A 15,675-nucleotide genomic window follows, 5' to 3' on the forward strand; every position below is an offset into this window, starting at 1 on the left:
CACGTACGATCTTCTCGACAAATATGCACCTTAATGTTACTTATGTGCATTAAACGTGAGAGGAGATCGAGGCATATTAAAAGTATCAAAGGGCTCAAAATTAAATTGAAAGTTCGGCAAATTAAAAGTATAAAGCGCTCAAAATTAAATTGAAAATTCTAGCTTCGGAGGACACACTTACAGTTTTACTTGTTATTTATTTTTCTTATTACAAAAGATATTAATACGTTAAACTAAACAAAACAAAAATGAATAAAATGCAATCAGTTGACCAAAAAGACACTGTCTACTGACTAGACAACGAAACTGGAAAGGATCATTCTTAGGACATCATCACGGGCCACATTTAGACCTGGTTTGGTACTGAGGTGATTCTGAAAAAAGCTGCTATAAAAAAAAAGTTTATCAAACACTCTGCTGTTTTATTTAACAGCTGCTTATTCTCACAGCACAGCAGAATCAGTTTTTTTTCAAAGTACAGCAATACCAAACCAACCCTTAGTATCGTCGTTGTGGGCTTGCCAATAACAACAAAAAGGGACACCTGAAATGAAATGCGTAGCAGTAACGCTACAAGCCTACAACGCCGTCGTAACATTAACATCCTTCTCGTCTCTGTCTCTAATCGCCGTTGAAAAGCGTACGTGCGCAAAAAGTGAAGTGAAAGAAAGGAAGAAAGCGGAATTATATGCTCGGCAACATCCAAAGGGCAAAAGCAAAGCATAAAATAAAGCACACAGAAACAACACACACAAGCAAACATCTACTAAATATGCGCTCTCCTTTCACACCTCTTAAAACCCCTACAGCCAAATACTCTCTCTCACCCTCAAACTCTCTCTCCCCCCTCTGTCTTCTCCTCTTTCTCCCTCTCTCTCTCTCCAGAAATGGGACTCTGTTTCACAAAATGTCAATCCCACGACATCCCTATATCTTCCTCAGACTCGCCACCTCATCCAACCCACCCAAAATCCAACAGAACCCACGGCCCGTATAAGCCCGCCCCATCAAAACCAAACCCGTATTCGCCTGCTTATAGTTCCGGCACCTCTTTCGGCAGGACCCCTTCGTCGTTTCAGATTGGACCCATTCTCGGAAAACCCTACTTCGACGTAAATTCCCTTTATACCCTCGAGAAGGAGCTGGGGCGGGGCCAGTTCGGGGTGACCTATCTCTGCACCGAGAAGGCCACCGGAAAAAAGTACGCCTGCAAGTCGATATCACGGGGGAAGATGTCGACGACCAAGGACATCGAGGACGTGAGGAGGGAGATTATGATACAGCAGCACCTGACGGGGCAGCCCAACATCGCGGAGTTCAAGGGGGCCTATGAGGACAGGCAGAATCTGCATTTGGTCATGGAGTTGTGCTCTGGCGGCGAGCTTTTCGATCGGATTATTGCCAAAGGGAGCTACTCCGAGCGGGAGGCGGCGGGGATTTTCAGGCAGATTGTGAATGTGGTGCATGTCTGTCATTTTATGGGGGTGATGCATCGGGATTTGAAGCCTGAGAATTTTTTGTTTGCGAGTAAGGATGAAGACGCGCCGCTCAAAGTCATTGATTTTGGACTCTCTGTTTTCATTGAGCAAGGTAAGTATTCAGTAATTACTCAAATTTGTGAAAATTTTGTTTGGAGATTACATAAATTTGTGTGTTTATTTCCATACAATTGTTTGTTTAATTAAAGACGAAGATAATTGTCTAGAAGATATAAGAGTTTATAATCCACTCTAACTTACAAAGAAGAAAATTCAAACGTGCATACACAATAATCTCTGCCATTATGGGTTAGAGAAGACTTAAGTCAATGAAGATGGGGACTAGTCAACCAAGTCAACAAATTTAGTGACAAATAAAATAAAAAAAATACGACAAGATAATAAGTGGTGCATCACATTGTGACTAGATTAAGCATTAAGAAATGTGACGCAATATATGCAGCATGTAGGTCTTATGTTGTGCAAGAAATCGACGTGCTGCATATGAAGAACGTATACAAGAGTGAACAAAAATTTACAATATACCCATCATTTTGGAAGCAGTTGAATTGATGAATAACATGCATAATTTTTATTTATTGAAATTTTGTTACTGTAGAATTTCAATTAATTTTCATGATCTACGCGGAGGAATGACTTGTCAGCAATTCTCCAGGGAAAGTGTACAAGGACATAGTTGGGAGTGCCTACTATGTGGCCCCAGAAGTGTTACGGCGGAATTATGGGAAGGAGATAGATGTCTGGAGTGCCGGAATTATTTTATATATTATTCTGGCTGGAGCGCCTCCCTTTTGGGCTGGTAGGTAACTTGCATTGCACGCTACTATTTTTACTGTGTCTAAAACTTTAAACCAGATCAAGAAGAACAATTTGTGTTTCTTTCTAAATTTTGTTTTGACGTTTTGATGTGTGTGTAGAGACCGAGAAGGGGATATTGGATGCAATTTTAGAAGGCAAACTCGACTTACAAAGCCCACCTTGGCCTTCAGTATCTGATGAGGCAAAGGATCTCATCAAGAAAATGTTAACCATGGAACCTAGGAGGAGAATTACAGCTTCGCAAGTTCTTGGTAAATGTTGACAGAAAACTTACTCAACAACTCAACTCCTTTATTTTAATTGTTCCCCTTGAGCAAATTTTTGTCAAAATAATTAATGTGCGTTTTAACCAGAACATCCATGGATGAGGACAGAAGCATCGGACAAACCTATTGACAGTGCTGTTCTAAGTAGAATGAAGCAGTTCAGAGCAATGAACAAGCTCAAGAAACTTGCTCTGAAGGTATGTATGATTCGTTACACCTCCATTTTAATTGTTCAAATCATATGCGCAAGGCCAGACAAGTTAGAAAACAACCGTCTGTCCAGCCTTGTGCGTATCAATATTTGTTCCTTCAAATTTGTTTTTTTACGTTATTATTCATCTCCTGTTTGTGTAAGCAACTGGAATTTGGATTGGTTAAAGGTAATAGCAGAAAACCTTTCGGAAGAAGAAATCCACGGCCTGAAGGAAATGTTCAACAACATGGACACGGATGGAAGCGGTAGCATCACACTTGAGGAACTTAAAACTGGATTGACGAGGCTGGGATCCAAGCTCACTGAAACAGAAATAAAACAGCTGATGGATGCTGTCAGTACTCGAAAAATCATTTCTTCGTGCTTCAATTTCCCTTAACATTAATAATATCTAGCTACATTAATTTGTTCTTCTTTTCTCGTTAGGCCGACATTGACAAGAACGGGACTATAGATTACACCGAATTTATAACTGCTACCATGCATCGCCATAAACTGGAGAAGGAAGAAAATTTGCACAAGGCTTTCGTGTTCTTCGACAAGGATCGGAGCGGGTTAGTTTAATCAATTTAATTAATCCGAAGTTTTCGATAAGTAAGTTATACTTGAATCCTCACTGACTGGTTTAAGCTGATCAGGTTTATATCAAGAGATGAGCTAAGACAAGCAATGACTGAATATGGGATGGGCGACGACGCTACTATTGAAGAAATCCTCAATGATGTGGACACGGATAAAGTAACATCTACACACACATGCATACACACATATGTATATATATATATGTGTGCGTGTGTGCATGCATGCATATGCATACATGTTATTTGTTTTGTTTCTCCAGATGACTGAATACTACTGGTTTAATTTTTGTGTAGGATGGAAATATCAATTACGAGGAGTTTGAGGCGATGATGAGAAAGGGAGCTCAAGATGCTGATGAGAAACAAAGATGACTGGTTGACAGCTTTCTTACAAGAATCCATGAAGATCAAATAGTAAACAACTCCCAAAACTCAAAGCCCTGCCTCTGAAAAGTAAACCAATGTCCATAAATAAACTCAAGCTGTTATACATCATGTGTACTACATGAACAAATTAATAATAATAATCCAAATATACAAATTACAACTGTTAAGTATAAACCTGTTCGGCTAAATTGGCTTCGAAGCTTTCCATATTATGAAATATGAAATTTGAAAGTTGAAGGACACTCTAAGATGAACTAAATTGTCGTTTATACATGTTTATTGTATATTTAGTGTTTCTTGGTGCTGTTTTTAATTAAAAATTTGTAACCGATATCATTACATGTTTCCGAAGCGTTGTCAATAAGACTACAACATTTTTAACTTTTACAACATACACCCAAAAGTTTGGGGTCTCACTTTCAAAAAACGTCGCCGTCTTTTCTTTTACTTTCAAATTACTATCTTCGGAGTTGTTTTATAACTATTTTTTCAAAAACTGAAAGTAGTCAATAAATAATATTTCAATTTTCAGTTTCAAAAAAAGTGAAAACAAAAATTGAAAATGAAATTAACAAAAAAAAGTGAAAACAAAAATTGAAAATGAAATTAATGTATAAAAAAAAAAAAAACTGAAACCAAAATGGTTAGAAGGCAATAAGACTACCCCGAACCGATTTTTTCTTACTCAGATTTCGGTTATAGACAAAAAAATTATTTGAGATGTTAGGTGGTAATCTGAAAAAAAAAAAAAAAATGAAACATTGTGTCTGTTTTGTGACGGCGGCCTCGAACCTCAGGGGTTGTTATGCAATTAGCTCGTACGTTTAAGATTAGGATGATACGACATGTCGCTCAACGTCGGACATTATATGTTTTTGAGGGAACTGGTTGCAGAGGAAACCATGACAAGGCAACCTCTGAATCTGCTGCTGGAAAGTCTGCCCCAAACCATCCTCCAATTTCTGAACCCCTTCACTGCTTCTCTTTCGCAGGCGCGTCAAGCCCACGCCCAAATACTCAAGACTGGCCTCTCCAACGACACCAATGTCACAACCAAGCTGCTCTCTGTCTACGCCAACAACCTCTGCTTTCTCGAAGCAAACCTCGTCCTCGATTCGATTCCGGACCCCAACCTGTTCTCCTTCTCCACCCTAATCCACGCCTTTTCGAAGCTCAATCAGTTCCGCCACGCACTATGTTTGTTTTCTCAAATGTTGTCCCGAGGCCTCGCGCCGGACGGTTTTCTCTTCCCCAGCGTCGTCAAGGCCTGCGCTGGCCCGCCAGCGGCTCCGAGAGCCGGCCGTCAGGTTCACGGCATTGCGTGTGTATCTGGGTTTTCTTTCGATTCGTTTGTGCAGTCATCTTTGGTGCACATGTATGTCAAATGTGACCGGATAAAGGATGCACGCAAGGTTTTCGATAGAGTGCCTCAACGGGATGTGGTTATTTTCAGCGCCTTGATTTCAGGGTATTCTCGGCATGGTTGCGTGGATGAGGCTGTGGGACTCTTGTATGAGATGAGGGGGATGGGTTTAGAGCCCAATGTAGTCTTGTGGAATGGGATGATTGCGGGTTTTAATCAGAGCGGGTTATATGCCGATACTGTGTCTGTTTTAAAGAAGATGCATTCCGAAGGTTTTCGACCTGACGGGTCTAGTATTTCTAGTTCTCTTCCTGCTGTCGGACAGTTGGAGGATTTGGGCATGGGGTTTCAGATTCATTGCTATGTGATCAAGCAGGGACTTGTGTCGGACAAATGTGTCGTCAGCGCGCTTATTGATCTGTATGGGAAGTGTGCCTGCGCATTTGAGATGTCACGGTTTTATGATGAAATGGATCAAACGGATGTTGGTGCTTGCAATGCTTTAGTCACGGGGCTTTCGCGAAATGGTCTTGTTGACAACGCACTGGAGATGTTCCAACAATTTAAGGGCCAAGTGGAACTGAACATTGTGTCTTGGACCTCGATAATTGCTAGTTGTTCCCAGAATGGAAAGGATATGGAGGCTTTGGAGCTATTCAGAGAGATGCAGATTGAGGGTGTGAAACCAAACTATGTGACTATCCCTTGCTTGCTTCCAGCTTGCGGTAACATTGCAGCCTTGATGCATGGGAAGGCAACTCACTGTTTCGCTCTCAGGAGGGGGATCTCTAACGATGTGTTTGTGGGTAGTGCATTGATTGACATGTACGCGAAATGTGGAAAAATCCACTTGTCTCGGCTTTGTTTTGATAAATTGCACGCCAGAAATTTGGTCTGCTGGAATGCAGTTATGAGTGGATATGCAATGCATGGAATGGCTAAGGAAACGATGGAGATATTTGATATGATGCAGAGGAATGGTCAGAAGCCAGATTTTATCAGCTTTACCTGTATACTCTCTGCATGCAGCCAGAACGGTTTGACGGAACAGGGATGGAATTATTTTAAAAGTATGTCAAAGGAGCATGGTCTAGAAGCCAGAGTGGAGCATTATGCTTGCATGGTGACACTTCTCGGACGGGCTGGAAAACTTGAAGAGGCTTATTCCATGATCAAGAAAATGCCCTTCGAACCAGATGCTTGTGTTTGGGGAGCTTTACTAAGTTCTTGTAGAGTTCACAGTAATGTGACTTTAGGTGAGTCTGTTGCAAAGAAGCTCTTCAATATGGAACCGAAAAATCCTGGTAACTACATTCTGCTGTCAAATATTTATGCTTCCAAAGGCATGTGGACGGAAGTCGATAGAGTGAGGGATACAATGAAGAGTCTTGGTTTGAGGAAGAACCCTGGCTGCAGTTGGATTGAACTGAAGAACAAAGTGCACATGCTTCTTGCGGGAGACAAAGGGCATCCGCAAATGAACCAAATTATTGATAAGTTGGATCAGTTGAGCTCGGAGATGAAGAAATCGGGTTACTTCCCCAATACCCACTTTGTATTGCAAGATGTGGAGGAACAGGACAAGGAGCACATTCTGTGCGGACACAGTGAAAAGTTGGCAGTGGCGCTAGGACTTCTGAACACTCCTCCAGGGTCCCCCCTCAGGGTGATTAAGAACCTCAGGATATGTGGTGATTGCCATGCTGTTATAAAATTCATATCTAGCTGTGAAGGAAGAGAGATTTCGGTCAGAGATACAAATCGGTTTCATCATTTTAAAGACGGAGTTTGTTCTTGTGGGGATTATTGGTGAACTTTCACTATCAGCACATCTGACTAGGGGCTTACTCTTGAAAAGGATGAAGTTACTTCAAGCTACTAAGTCCGTCAGGTAAAGGAAATGAACTTAGCTTACATTCTTTTTTTTCATTATGCACTGCAAAGAAAGAAGTAACCCGACGCATAATTGTTCCATATGCAGGTCCCCACCCCCCCACCCCCCCCTCCCCCCCCCCTCCTTCCGTGTCAGTGCTCAACAAAACCGAGCTATTTCTACCTGTCCCCGTAAAATACTACATGGATGAAGGGTTGGGAAATCCTTCCAGCGTGTACAGGGCGGAACCAGGACTCGAAGACAGCGCAATTCAAGGATGAATCTCATTTTGAGGTACTCATGATCTTGCACCTTATTTATACGAATGTGTTTTTATTGCCCTCTTTACAAGAATGACTGCGTCTCTTAAATAAATTCGACAGGAAGGAGTCTTGAGTAAATTCGGTGTCTATCGCATGTTGTAAATAAACTCGACAATAAGGCACTCTGTATTCTGCTGTATAGTTGGTTCTGTACTCAATTCATGTCCCTGCTGCAATTTTTGTTGTAAATTTTGCTCAATAAAAGGATCGAACATGCCGTCAAGGCATATAAACTAGGATTGACGCACTATGAATCTGGTTATTAAAGATAAATAATGAATAAGAATGATCCTCGTACCAGCCTACCAGTACACTAGTACAAGAAGACTGAAGAATTTAAGTGCTAATAGTACAAAAGAATGTAAGAATTGAGAAAATGTGAGCACATAGAAATAATGAGAATAGTGTAAAGGTTAAAACGAATTTGTAATTACATAAATTCCACCCGGTAAAAAATTGTAGTTTTGGTATAACTTGCTTAAAGACATGCCCTAAATCCCTAAATTGAGTACTGGTTAGACCAGCAAATCAAGTGAACGGCGTTTCAGACCATACCATACGCATTTGTCAGTGATTGTAAATCTCCTAACTTCCATAGACGACCTGCGTGGCTTAACATAAAACGACTTAGACTTTGTACTCTTGAAGATGCATCCACTTTGTACACGACCACTTGTTACCCCTTATCACAGGGCATGCACCTGTAACAACATATAACATGAATAACAATCCCAAGAAAAACAGAGAGCGGGGAGTGCAAAATAGCATACCGTGCAAACTTGACGGGTCTAGAGTAGCATCAGGCCTCATGCTCCAGAATAGTAATGCATCACCCATTTTAGGTTTCACTGCAAGTCCCTGTTTACCACATTCAGATAATTCATTCCACCATGGCACAGAGCTGATACTCCCCTTTGCAGTAGGAAACACCGTCTCACCGCCTTGTTCAACATCTGACCTGAATCAATGGCAAGAAATGGCAAATGGGAAAGAGAACATTGACAAAGAAAAAACCAGCATACAATAAGACACGAGACAGATACATCAAAAGAGAAAAACCATATGGGAAGAGAAAAGCCGTCTTACAGATACATCAAAAGAGTTGCAACCCGTTGTCCGCCATTCTTGGTGTTGAACTCATCTGCGAAGTAATCAAAATGCGCATCGTATTTCTGCCCAACTTCATAGTGGAGAACCTGAAGTCCTTCCCCATGCTCTGTCAGAATGAAAATCAGCAGAATTAGTGTGTATCTGAACTGAGGAAAATAAAAATCTGGATTGGAAGAAACGCAAAGGTGTAGTGTAATGTAGGTAACTACGTCTAGCAGTCACGTACCTACGGGTATGAAAGTGAAGTCTGCTATTCTCTTCTCGATATCCCTGATTATTTTATCGCGTCCTCTCCTCAGAAACATTCCGGAGCTTGTGCGCACGCTGCAGAAAAGGATTTCGAGGGTATCACGCTACTATATTTATTTTATACATGTAGGGAGGTGATCGAAATGCTTAGAAATGCATACCTACTGTCTCTGCTTTTCCCAGTCTTGCTATCAACAACGGTTGACTTTACCATATGAGGTTTAGCGAGATTAATTAAGTAGTCACATTCTTCCTTGGACTGTCCAAAATCATATCTAAGATTAACATTCTCCAACAATAACCAACACCAACAGAAACACCACCGATTTCGAATAAAACAGAAAATTAAGATCAAGCCAAACAGATAGATTAATTAAAACGAGGAAAACTAACCAAGAAATTGTGATATATGAAGGCTCTGGGCTCCCAAGAAATCACTTCCGTCCACTGCTCTCCTCTATTCCCCAATCCATCACTTCTGGAAAAATATGATTACATTTATTTTTACTTAAATCCAGGAAAAAAAAAAAAAAAAAAAAGATATTAGAAGGAAAGCGAATTCATCACGACCGTGGACTTACGAGCGAAATGCGTACCTCTCGACGATCTTCCGCCTAAAGGAGCTGAGATCGTTAGGTGAAGAGCCGTCGGTGCTGACCGGAAGCGACACGATTCCAAAAGCGAGAAGCATGAGAAGCACCACCGACAGCACGAACAGCATCGACAAGACGAGCGTGAACGCCGACCATTTCTTGCTCTGCAACCGACCGTACCTCCCCTTGGCCATTGTTGAACGAGCTCCGAAATCCTAGAGCTCTGATGCGAAATTCTCATGCAAAGGCGAGCGCTGATTGCTTAAATTCTGAGTTCTCTTGAGGACTCTGAAGGCGAATTTTGAGTTCTTTTGAAATGCGTCGTAATTTATAGATCGGAAGGTTAACAATAAAGTATTTAATGTGACGAAATTACCCTGATGTTCATATTTTGGGCGGGGTTAACGAGGGGGGTATTTTAGCGATTTGCGGATTGCGGTTTTATTTTCCCGCTTTTGCTGTGCTGTGGGCTGCACGCTGGTTATGACTCAGGATTATTTTCTTATTTTCTGCTTCCAGGTTTTGAATAATAAAATCTGATTACATTCTTTTTCTTGCGGTCTAACTAATTAATTAATTTTCTTTATTCAGCTTATACAAAGAAACAACGTCCTACAAAAACCATCAAATTTAGTCATTCTTCTGGGTCAAGAGTGAAATTGAGTATTTTCGTCCAACACCATCACACAATCACAGACACATAACCCATTCACATAAAAATGGCCTTAAAAGATTAATACAAGAACACAAGGATCAATCAACTATCACAATCGTTATACCATGTATGTATTATATACAACACATACATGCAGACATGTTCACGGACAAAGAAGCCATGAAAATTTACACACAACCTTCTCCTCTCTGCAAAACTCAATGCTCTCCAAATTATGGGTAACTAGAACAATAAGAGTGTAATCTTTGTGAGAGCATGGGCTTGCGGTTTTATACTAGAAGACCCGGATCGCCCTATAACAATCCCACAAGGAATACAAGACTAAATCCTTGTACAAGTTTGAGTTCTATTCTCGAATCAACTGTAGAGTTTCAATCCAAACCAAAGTTGAATTAATTCTTATAAACACATTAAGACTTCTTTATATCAATCTGAAATAACAAAGATTATTACTAAATTGTGAGAATCACACTCATACTCTAACAAGATACACTAGCCTCTTCGATTCTATGGTGAATTATCTTCTCTTCAAACCAACCTCGAGCTCTGGTAATTGGTTATTATAATTTGTCTCAGAAAATGGAATGCAGCTAAAATATAGCTAAACCTATTTCTGTAAATTCATTATTTAATCATTGAAAAATTATCACACAAGATAACATTACATGCCCAATCACATCTTTACAACAACAGCAGAAACTCAAAAATCCAACCGTTTAAACTGCTTAATCTCGACCCCCTCCCCGCCCCCTCTGAATCTGCTGCCGCTGCTTCTCGGCGAGATTATCTATCGCCGACTGCACCGCATCATGCCCGCCGATGAGCAATCGAGAGTCTCCCTCCGAGTGCTGGTGAGTCGCGGCCGATTCAGCAACTCCTCCTCCTCCTCATCGTCGAGGTGTTTCTCTTTCTTCACTACGTGTCTGTCCAGAAGCTCCTCCACGGTGTCCGGGCCCTCGTGCAATAGACGCCGGCTACAATTGAAAACTATGTCCTTTTTCGCGATGATGAGCTTCAGAGGAAATGAGAATTACGCCAACGAATTAATTACCAATATGGTTAAAAGAAGAGAAATATTTTCATTAATGTATTTCCGTCTCGGTACAAGGGAAATTGGACATACTGATTTTCCAAGCCCTTGATTGGCTCTGCACATTATTTTTCACTCTATAACGGTGTTAATTACGAATTATTTCTTAGTTGTTCCATTCATCTTAAACAATTTAATTCCTAGTCCGTGACTGCTTTCTAAAACATATCAAACTACTCTACTCGATGGGAATAAGGATTCGAACTCGAATATAAAGAACCGGCACATTGCGATAATTACTCGATCACACCACAAATATTTTATTTTCTAGCTTACCATCAGTTGAATCCTTATCGAATTGTAATTATGAAGGCCAGCTATAGTACACGCTGTGCAATTAATTTGTGTCGAAATTGAAATTCAAATTAGCATATTAGCATACTAGTTAGTATTCAAGTATCACTAAACTAACGCACACAAATCATAGGAGAGGTATACTTATTGCACCACTATAAAATATAAATTGAAGCAATTTTACAGCCATTTTATTACTGCCTACTTCCTTGGATTTGAACGTTTTCAGAGTGTTGTAAATGGATCCTGCTCATCGCTCCCCGAGCTTGTCGGCACTGAAGGAATTGATTCCGTTAAAGCCGTGGAAGACACCGCCCCCTCCCTTGTCACAGAGTCCATACGGGAATTATATGAAGGTGAAAGATGGATCAAGAGTGTATTGGACGTCCAGGGAAGCAAATGATGATATTATAGACGTTGAGATTCCATATGAAGGATTGTTTGAGTTCATTGACAAGTTTGTCATTAGGAAGGTTAGGGTTTGGATTGACCGGTTATTTGGGGAGATATTATGCTTACCAAAGTATGATGCATACCACAGTAAACGACTCTTATGAATGTTTTTGTTTGTTTAGGTTTGTGCAAACTTCTCTAATCTCTCATTAGATGTAAATTATGCCATGCTAATTGTCTGACCTTAGTTTTTCAATTTTGTTTTGCCTCTTAATTAGTGGTTATGAAAAAGAAGACATGTTTGTTCTTAATGTTGACGAGAAAAAGGAGTTGCTCTATAAATAAAAGGGAAAAACTAATGAAAATAACTTGAAAACTTTGAGTTTTAACGATAAAGATAAAATAAAAGGTAAAATAAATAGTACCAGAATTGACCTTTTAATATAAAAATATGATTTTTTTGTTAAAATAAACAGTACTTGGAGCTTTGTGTTAAAGTTCTATGGTGGCGAGTGACGACATTATCCCTATTCAACTAGCCCATTTATGCCGGGTAACCCAGGCCCATATTGTATAACATTTTGCTTGTGGGAGTGTGTACCACGACAATTAAACGACGTCGCCTTTGGCCTGAGCTTCGCGCTTCAGCCTCTGCAGTCTGCCCCCCTCTGTTCTTTCCGCCGCTCCTTTCTCTCGTCTTCGCAGGAAGCTCAGCTATGGCGTTAACCAAATCAACCCTCCATTTCCGCCGCTTTCTCTCTCCCACTCCGCTGCGAATTCTCAAGCCCTACTCTCTCTCTTCAGCTTCAGAAGCACCTCTTCAAGAGAACGACACCCCAGACGACGATTCCCAACCTGCCTCTGCCCCCTACCTGTCCGCCGACGAAACCCTAATTGGCGACAAATTCCACTCTCTAATCAAAGATCACCACCGCAATAACCCCAACCCGAATCCCAACCCCACTCCCCCGAACCCCACCTTCACGATCCCTGCTCTCTCGCAAGACTTCTCCCAAATCTCCGCCGTCCATTCAGTATCTCCTTCCGTCGTCCGCCGCGTTATCGAAAAGTGTGGCGGCGTCCGCCACGGCATCCCTCTGGTCCAGGCAGTTGCTTTTTTCAACTGGGCCACGGCCCGCGACGGGTTCGAGCAGAAGTCGGAGCCATACAACGAGATGGTCGACCTCGCCGGAAAGGTGAGGCAGTTCGATTTGGCTTGGCACGTGATCGACCTGATGAAAGCACGGAATGTTGAAATTACGGTCGAGACCTTCTCGATTCTTGTCAGGCGGTACGTGAGGGCCGGATTGGCTGCGGAGGCGGTGCACGCGTTTAATCGTATGGAGGAGTACGGTTGCGAGCCTGATAGGATGGCATTCTCGGTAGTGATTGGGATTCTGTGCAAGAAGAGAAGGGCCAGTGAAGCGCAGTCGTTTTTCGATAGCTTGAAGCATAAATTTGAAGTTGATGTTGTTCTGTACACTAGCTTGGTTAATGGCTGGTGTCGAGCTGGTAATATCTCGGAGGCTGAGAGGGTGTTTCGGGACATGAAGGCAGCTGGGATCATGCCGAATGTGTATACTTACAGCATTGTGATCGATGGTTTGTGTAGGTGCGGCCAAATTACGCGCGCCCATGATGTTTTCGCGGAGATGATTGATGCCGGTTGCCAGCCAAATTCGATCACTTTCAATAATCTGATGAGGGTTCATGTGAAAGCTGGCCGGACTGAGAAGGTGTCGCAGGTTTATAATCAGATGAAGAGGCTGGGATGCAATGCGGATGCCATTACTTATAATTTTCTTATAGAGTGTCATTGTAAGGACGAGAATCTTGAAGATGCAGTTAAGGTGCTCGATCTGATGGTTAAGAAAGGCTGCACCCCGAATGCATCGAGTTTCAATCCCATATTTCGGTGCATTGCGAAGTTGAAGGATGTGAACGGTGCTCACAGAATGTATGCTAAGATGAAGGAGGTGAAGTGCGAGTTGAACACGGTGACCTACAATATATTAATGCAGATGTTTGCTGAGTCTAAATCTACTCATATGGTGCTGAAGCTGAAGAGGGAAATGGATGAGAACCAAGTCGAGCCGAACGTGAACACGTACAAGGTCTTGATCTCCATGTACTGTGGAATGGGGCATTGGAACAATGCCTACAGGTTTTGCAGGGAGATGATTGAGGAGAAATGCTTGAAACCGAGTATGCCGGTTTATGAGATGGTTCTAGAACAGTTGAGGAAAGCAGGGCAGTTGAAGAAGCATGAGGAATTGGTGGAGAAGATGGTCGATAGGGGCTTCGTTACACGGCCGTTGGCTGTGTAGTCTGTATTAGATTAGTCGTCGGATTACCTGTTTTCGTTATGGATTTATGTTTGTGAGTTGGGATCACAATTTTGACAATTTCTTACAGAAAACTGTTACGCATCTGAGCTTCCTGTAACCTTTTTGTTGACTGTCTAATTATTGTCATAATCTTACATCAAAGTTGTTGTTATATGCTAATCAAGAAGGGCAAATCATTTCAAAATAAACATCATATGTTAACAAATGCAGCATGAGTCACCTGTTCATGTTCGAAGAGTACAAGGGGAATGTTGACATTCAGAAACTCAACAAATTAAGGAATACAACTAGTGACCTTGCATGTCAGGCATGTCGTCGAGACGTTTCAGTCTCTCCAAACCTTCACTAAGCAGAAAACGAGTCCGTTGCCTGTCATTGCAGCGCCTGTTGTTCTCCAGTTCCTGTCGAATCATTGATCTTAGTTCACCTGTAAGCACATCAACAGAAACATAAACCCAAAGATGAACACTACTAATGGATGTAATGGGCAAGGAACAATGTGTCATTTGATTTAGAAATATGGTAATTATGGTGTCAAATTGAGTAAAAGATTGTTGGTGAGTAAAATTTGACCTCTGGAATCAACGGGGGCTCTTCAGGTAATCCCAAGGGCTTGCCTATAAAGCTTCAAGACTCGACCGCGGAGAAGGAAGTCCTGCAAATCAAGGGCTTTAGCCATAACCCCAACACTCACTCCTTCCCCCAAAAATACCTACAACGCAAAAACAACAACTAAATTCTCAGCTGGTTCATCTTTTTTATCAAATTATCATATCTTTATTTTCTTTTTAGCATCTGCAGACGTTTGAGGTAAAGAGATGGGGTAGGACCGTAGGAGCAGTAGCAGTAGCGGGAGCTTGACTGTATGAGGAGTTCGCGGTCGCCTTGTGGATTGGCCAATGTTATCGGGCCTTCAATTGGTCTTAATTTGTACATCAGCCCAACTTTTGTTAGCTGGGCTTGTCTTACAGCATTTTTCAAACTCCCAACAAGTATTTACTTTAAACCGTACAACAACCAGGATGCATGCATCATGTCGTCGTCAATTCGTCATCTTAAAAGTTGATGGATGTCGGAAATGAATGTCTTCCGGTGACGAATCTCCCTCCGCCTTCATGCAGGCATAATTAGGGTTGGTTTGGTATTGTTGTACTTTGAAAAAAAACTGTTTTTGCTGTGCTGTAAGAATAAGCAGCTGTGAAATAAAGCAGCAGAGTGTTTGGTAAACTTTTTTGTAAAAGTGCTTTTGAAAAAAAAAAAAAAAGCAGTATTAGAGTGTTTGGTAAACTTTTATGTAAAACAGATGTGAAAAAAAGCCAGTTTTTCAAAGCTGGGTTTTGCAGCTTCTTGTTTTTGGCTTTTTTTCACCCAAAACTGTGAAAAAAAACTGAAGCTGAGTGTTTTCCAAACACAAAAACAGCTCCCAGCTTTTTTTTATAGTAGTTTTTTTTCAGAATCACCTCAGTACCAAATCAGGTCTTAAACGGCACAATAAACGTTGCAGCATGCCAGCAACTGTGATGTAGACCAAGTGCTACATGTTTGACCTTATTAATGGAGAGTCAAACTATTGCAACCCAACGCTAGTAATTAAGCT

At 41.3% G+C, this 15,675-nt stretch overlaps 4 protein-coding genes and 2 pseudogenes across 8 annotated transcripts; 3 read left to right on the top strand and 3 right to left on the bottom strand.

The window, feature by feature from the left end:
* The first annotated feature begins 698 nt into the window (after nucleotides 1–698).
* LOC137728517 (calcium-dependent protein kinase 29) lies at nucleotides 699–3,926 on the top strand. Its single transcript, XM_068467285.2, has 8 exons — nucleotides 699–1,590; nucleotides 2,155–2,298; nucleotides 2,417–2,569; nucleotides 2,672–2,781; nucleotides 2,965–3,132; nucleotides 3,225–3,352; nucleotides 3,437–3,536; nucleotides 3,674–3,926. The coding sequence occupies exons 1-8, from the start codon at nucleotides 888–890 to the stop codon at nucleotides 3,749–3,751; spliced, it is 1,584 nt and encodes a 527-aa protein (XP_068323386.2). The 5' UTR covers nucleotides 699–887; the 3' UTR covers nucleotides 3,752–3,926.
* A 499-nt stretch (nucleotides 3,927–4,425) lies between these two features.
* LOC137728509 (Pentatricopeptide repeat (PPR) superfamily protein) lies at nucleotides 4,426–7,561 on the top strand. Its single transcript, XM_068467280.2, has one exon. It carries the CDS (start codon nucleotides 4,612–4,614, stop codon nucleotides 6,940–6,942), a length of 2,331 nt encoding a protein of 776 aa, XP_068323381.2. The 5' UTR covers nucleotides 4,426–4,611; the 3' UTR covers nucleotides 6,943–7,561.
* Nucleotides 7,562–7,718: 157 nt separating this feature from the next.
* LOC137728538 (putative prolyl 4-hydroxylase 3) lies at nucleotides 7,719–9,580 on the bottom strand. 4 transcript variants are annotated; one of them, XM_088686942.1, is made up of 7 exons: nucleotides 9,266–9,580; nucleotides 9,078–9,159; nucleotides 8,846–8,943; nucleotides 8,662–8,759; nucleotides 8,412–8,541; nucleotides 8,096–8,283; nucleotides 7,719–8,026 (listed from the first exon to the last, which is right to left on the bottom strand). In XM_088686942.1, exons 1-7 carry the CDS (start codon nucleotides 9,469–9,471, stop codon nucleotides 7,953–7,955), a joined length of 876 nt encoding a protein of 291 aa, XP_088543068.1. In that variant the 5' UTR covers nucleotides 9,472–9,580; the 3' UTR covers nucleotides 7,719–7,952. The 4 variants fall into 4 exon arrangements, with proteins under 4 accessions (XP_088543068.1, XP_088543069.1, XP_068323399.2 ...); XM_088686943.1 differs by having other exon boundaries at nucleotides 9,281–9,579; XM_068467298.2 differs by having other exon boundaries at nucleotides 9,078–9,162; nucleotides 9,281–9,579.
* A 989-nt stretch (nucleotides 9,581–10,569) lies between these two features.
* Nucleotides 10,570–10,977, bottom strand: LOC148691039 (uncharacterized; annotated as a pseudogene).
* A 1,269-nt stretch (nucleotides 10,978–12,246) lies between these two features.
* Nucleotides 12,247–14,229, top strand: LOC137711141 (pentatricopeptide repeat-containing protein At1g20300, mitochondrial-like). The gene has a single exon (XM_068450352.2). The coding sequence runs from the start codon at nucleotides 12,447–12,449 to the stop codon at nucleotides 14,055–14,057; it is 1,611 nt and encodes a 536-aa protein (XP_068306453.2). The 5' UTR covers nucleotides 12,247–12,446; the 3' UTR covers nucleotides 14,058–14,229.
* Nucleotides 12,326–14,882, bottom strand: LOC137742439 (uncharacterized; annotated as a pseudogene). Its single transcript, XR_015957327.1, has 2 exons — nucleotides 14,652–14,882; nucleotides 12,326–14,505 (listed from the first exon to the last, which is right to left on the bottom strand). The product of XR_015957327.1 is annotated as an uncharacterized LOC137742439 (transcript).
* Nucleotides 14,883–15,675: the final 793 nt, after the last annotated feature.

Source organism: Pyrus communis, chromosome 15 (assembly GCF_041283825.1).
Source record: "Pyrus communis isolate YQ-2024b chromosome 15, ASM4128382v1, whole genome shotgun sequence".
Classification (NCBI taxonomy): Eukaryota; Viridiplantae; Streptophyta; class Magnoliopsida; order Rosales; family Rosaceae; genus Pyrus; species Pyrus communis.

Excerpts from the sequence above, each read along its gene's own strand:
- LOC137728517 (XM_068467285.2), top strand. The coding sequence starts at position 888 with ATGGGACTCTGTTTCACAAAATGTCAATCCCACGACATCCCTATATCT. Across the intron at positions 2,299-2,416 it reads AGCGCCTCCCTTTTGGGCTG|AGACCGAGAAGGGGATATTG; the intron begins GTAGGTAACTTG and ends ATGTGTGTGTAG. Across the intron at positions 3,537-3,673 it reads ATGATGTGGACACGGATAAA|GATGGAAATATCAATTACGA; the intron begins GTAACATCTACA and ends ATTTTTGTGTAG.
- LOC137728538 (XM_088686941.1), bottom strand. The coding sequence starts at position 9,471 with ATGGCCAAGGGGAGGTACGGTCGGTTGCAGAGCAAGAAATGGTCGGCG. Across the intron at positions 9,163-9,265 it reads GAGAGGTACGCATTTCGCTC|AAGTGATGGATTGGGGAATA; the intron begins GTAAGTCCACGG and ends ATATTTTTCCAG. Across the intron at positions 8,284-8,411 it reads GCAACTCTTTTGATGTATCT|GTCAGATGTTGAACAAGGCG; the intron begins GTAAGACGGCTT and ends CCATTGATTCAG.
- LOC137711141 (XM_068450352.2), top strand. The coding sequence starts at position 12,447 with ATGGCGTTAACCAAATCAACCCTCCATTTCCGCCGCTTTCTCTCTCCC.
- LOC137728509 (XM_068467280.2), top strand. The coding sequence starts at position 4,612 with ATGTCGCTCAACGTCGGACATTATATGTTTTTGAGGGAACTGGTTGCA.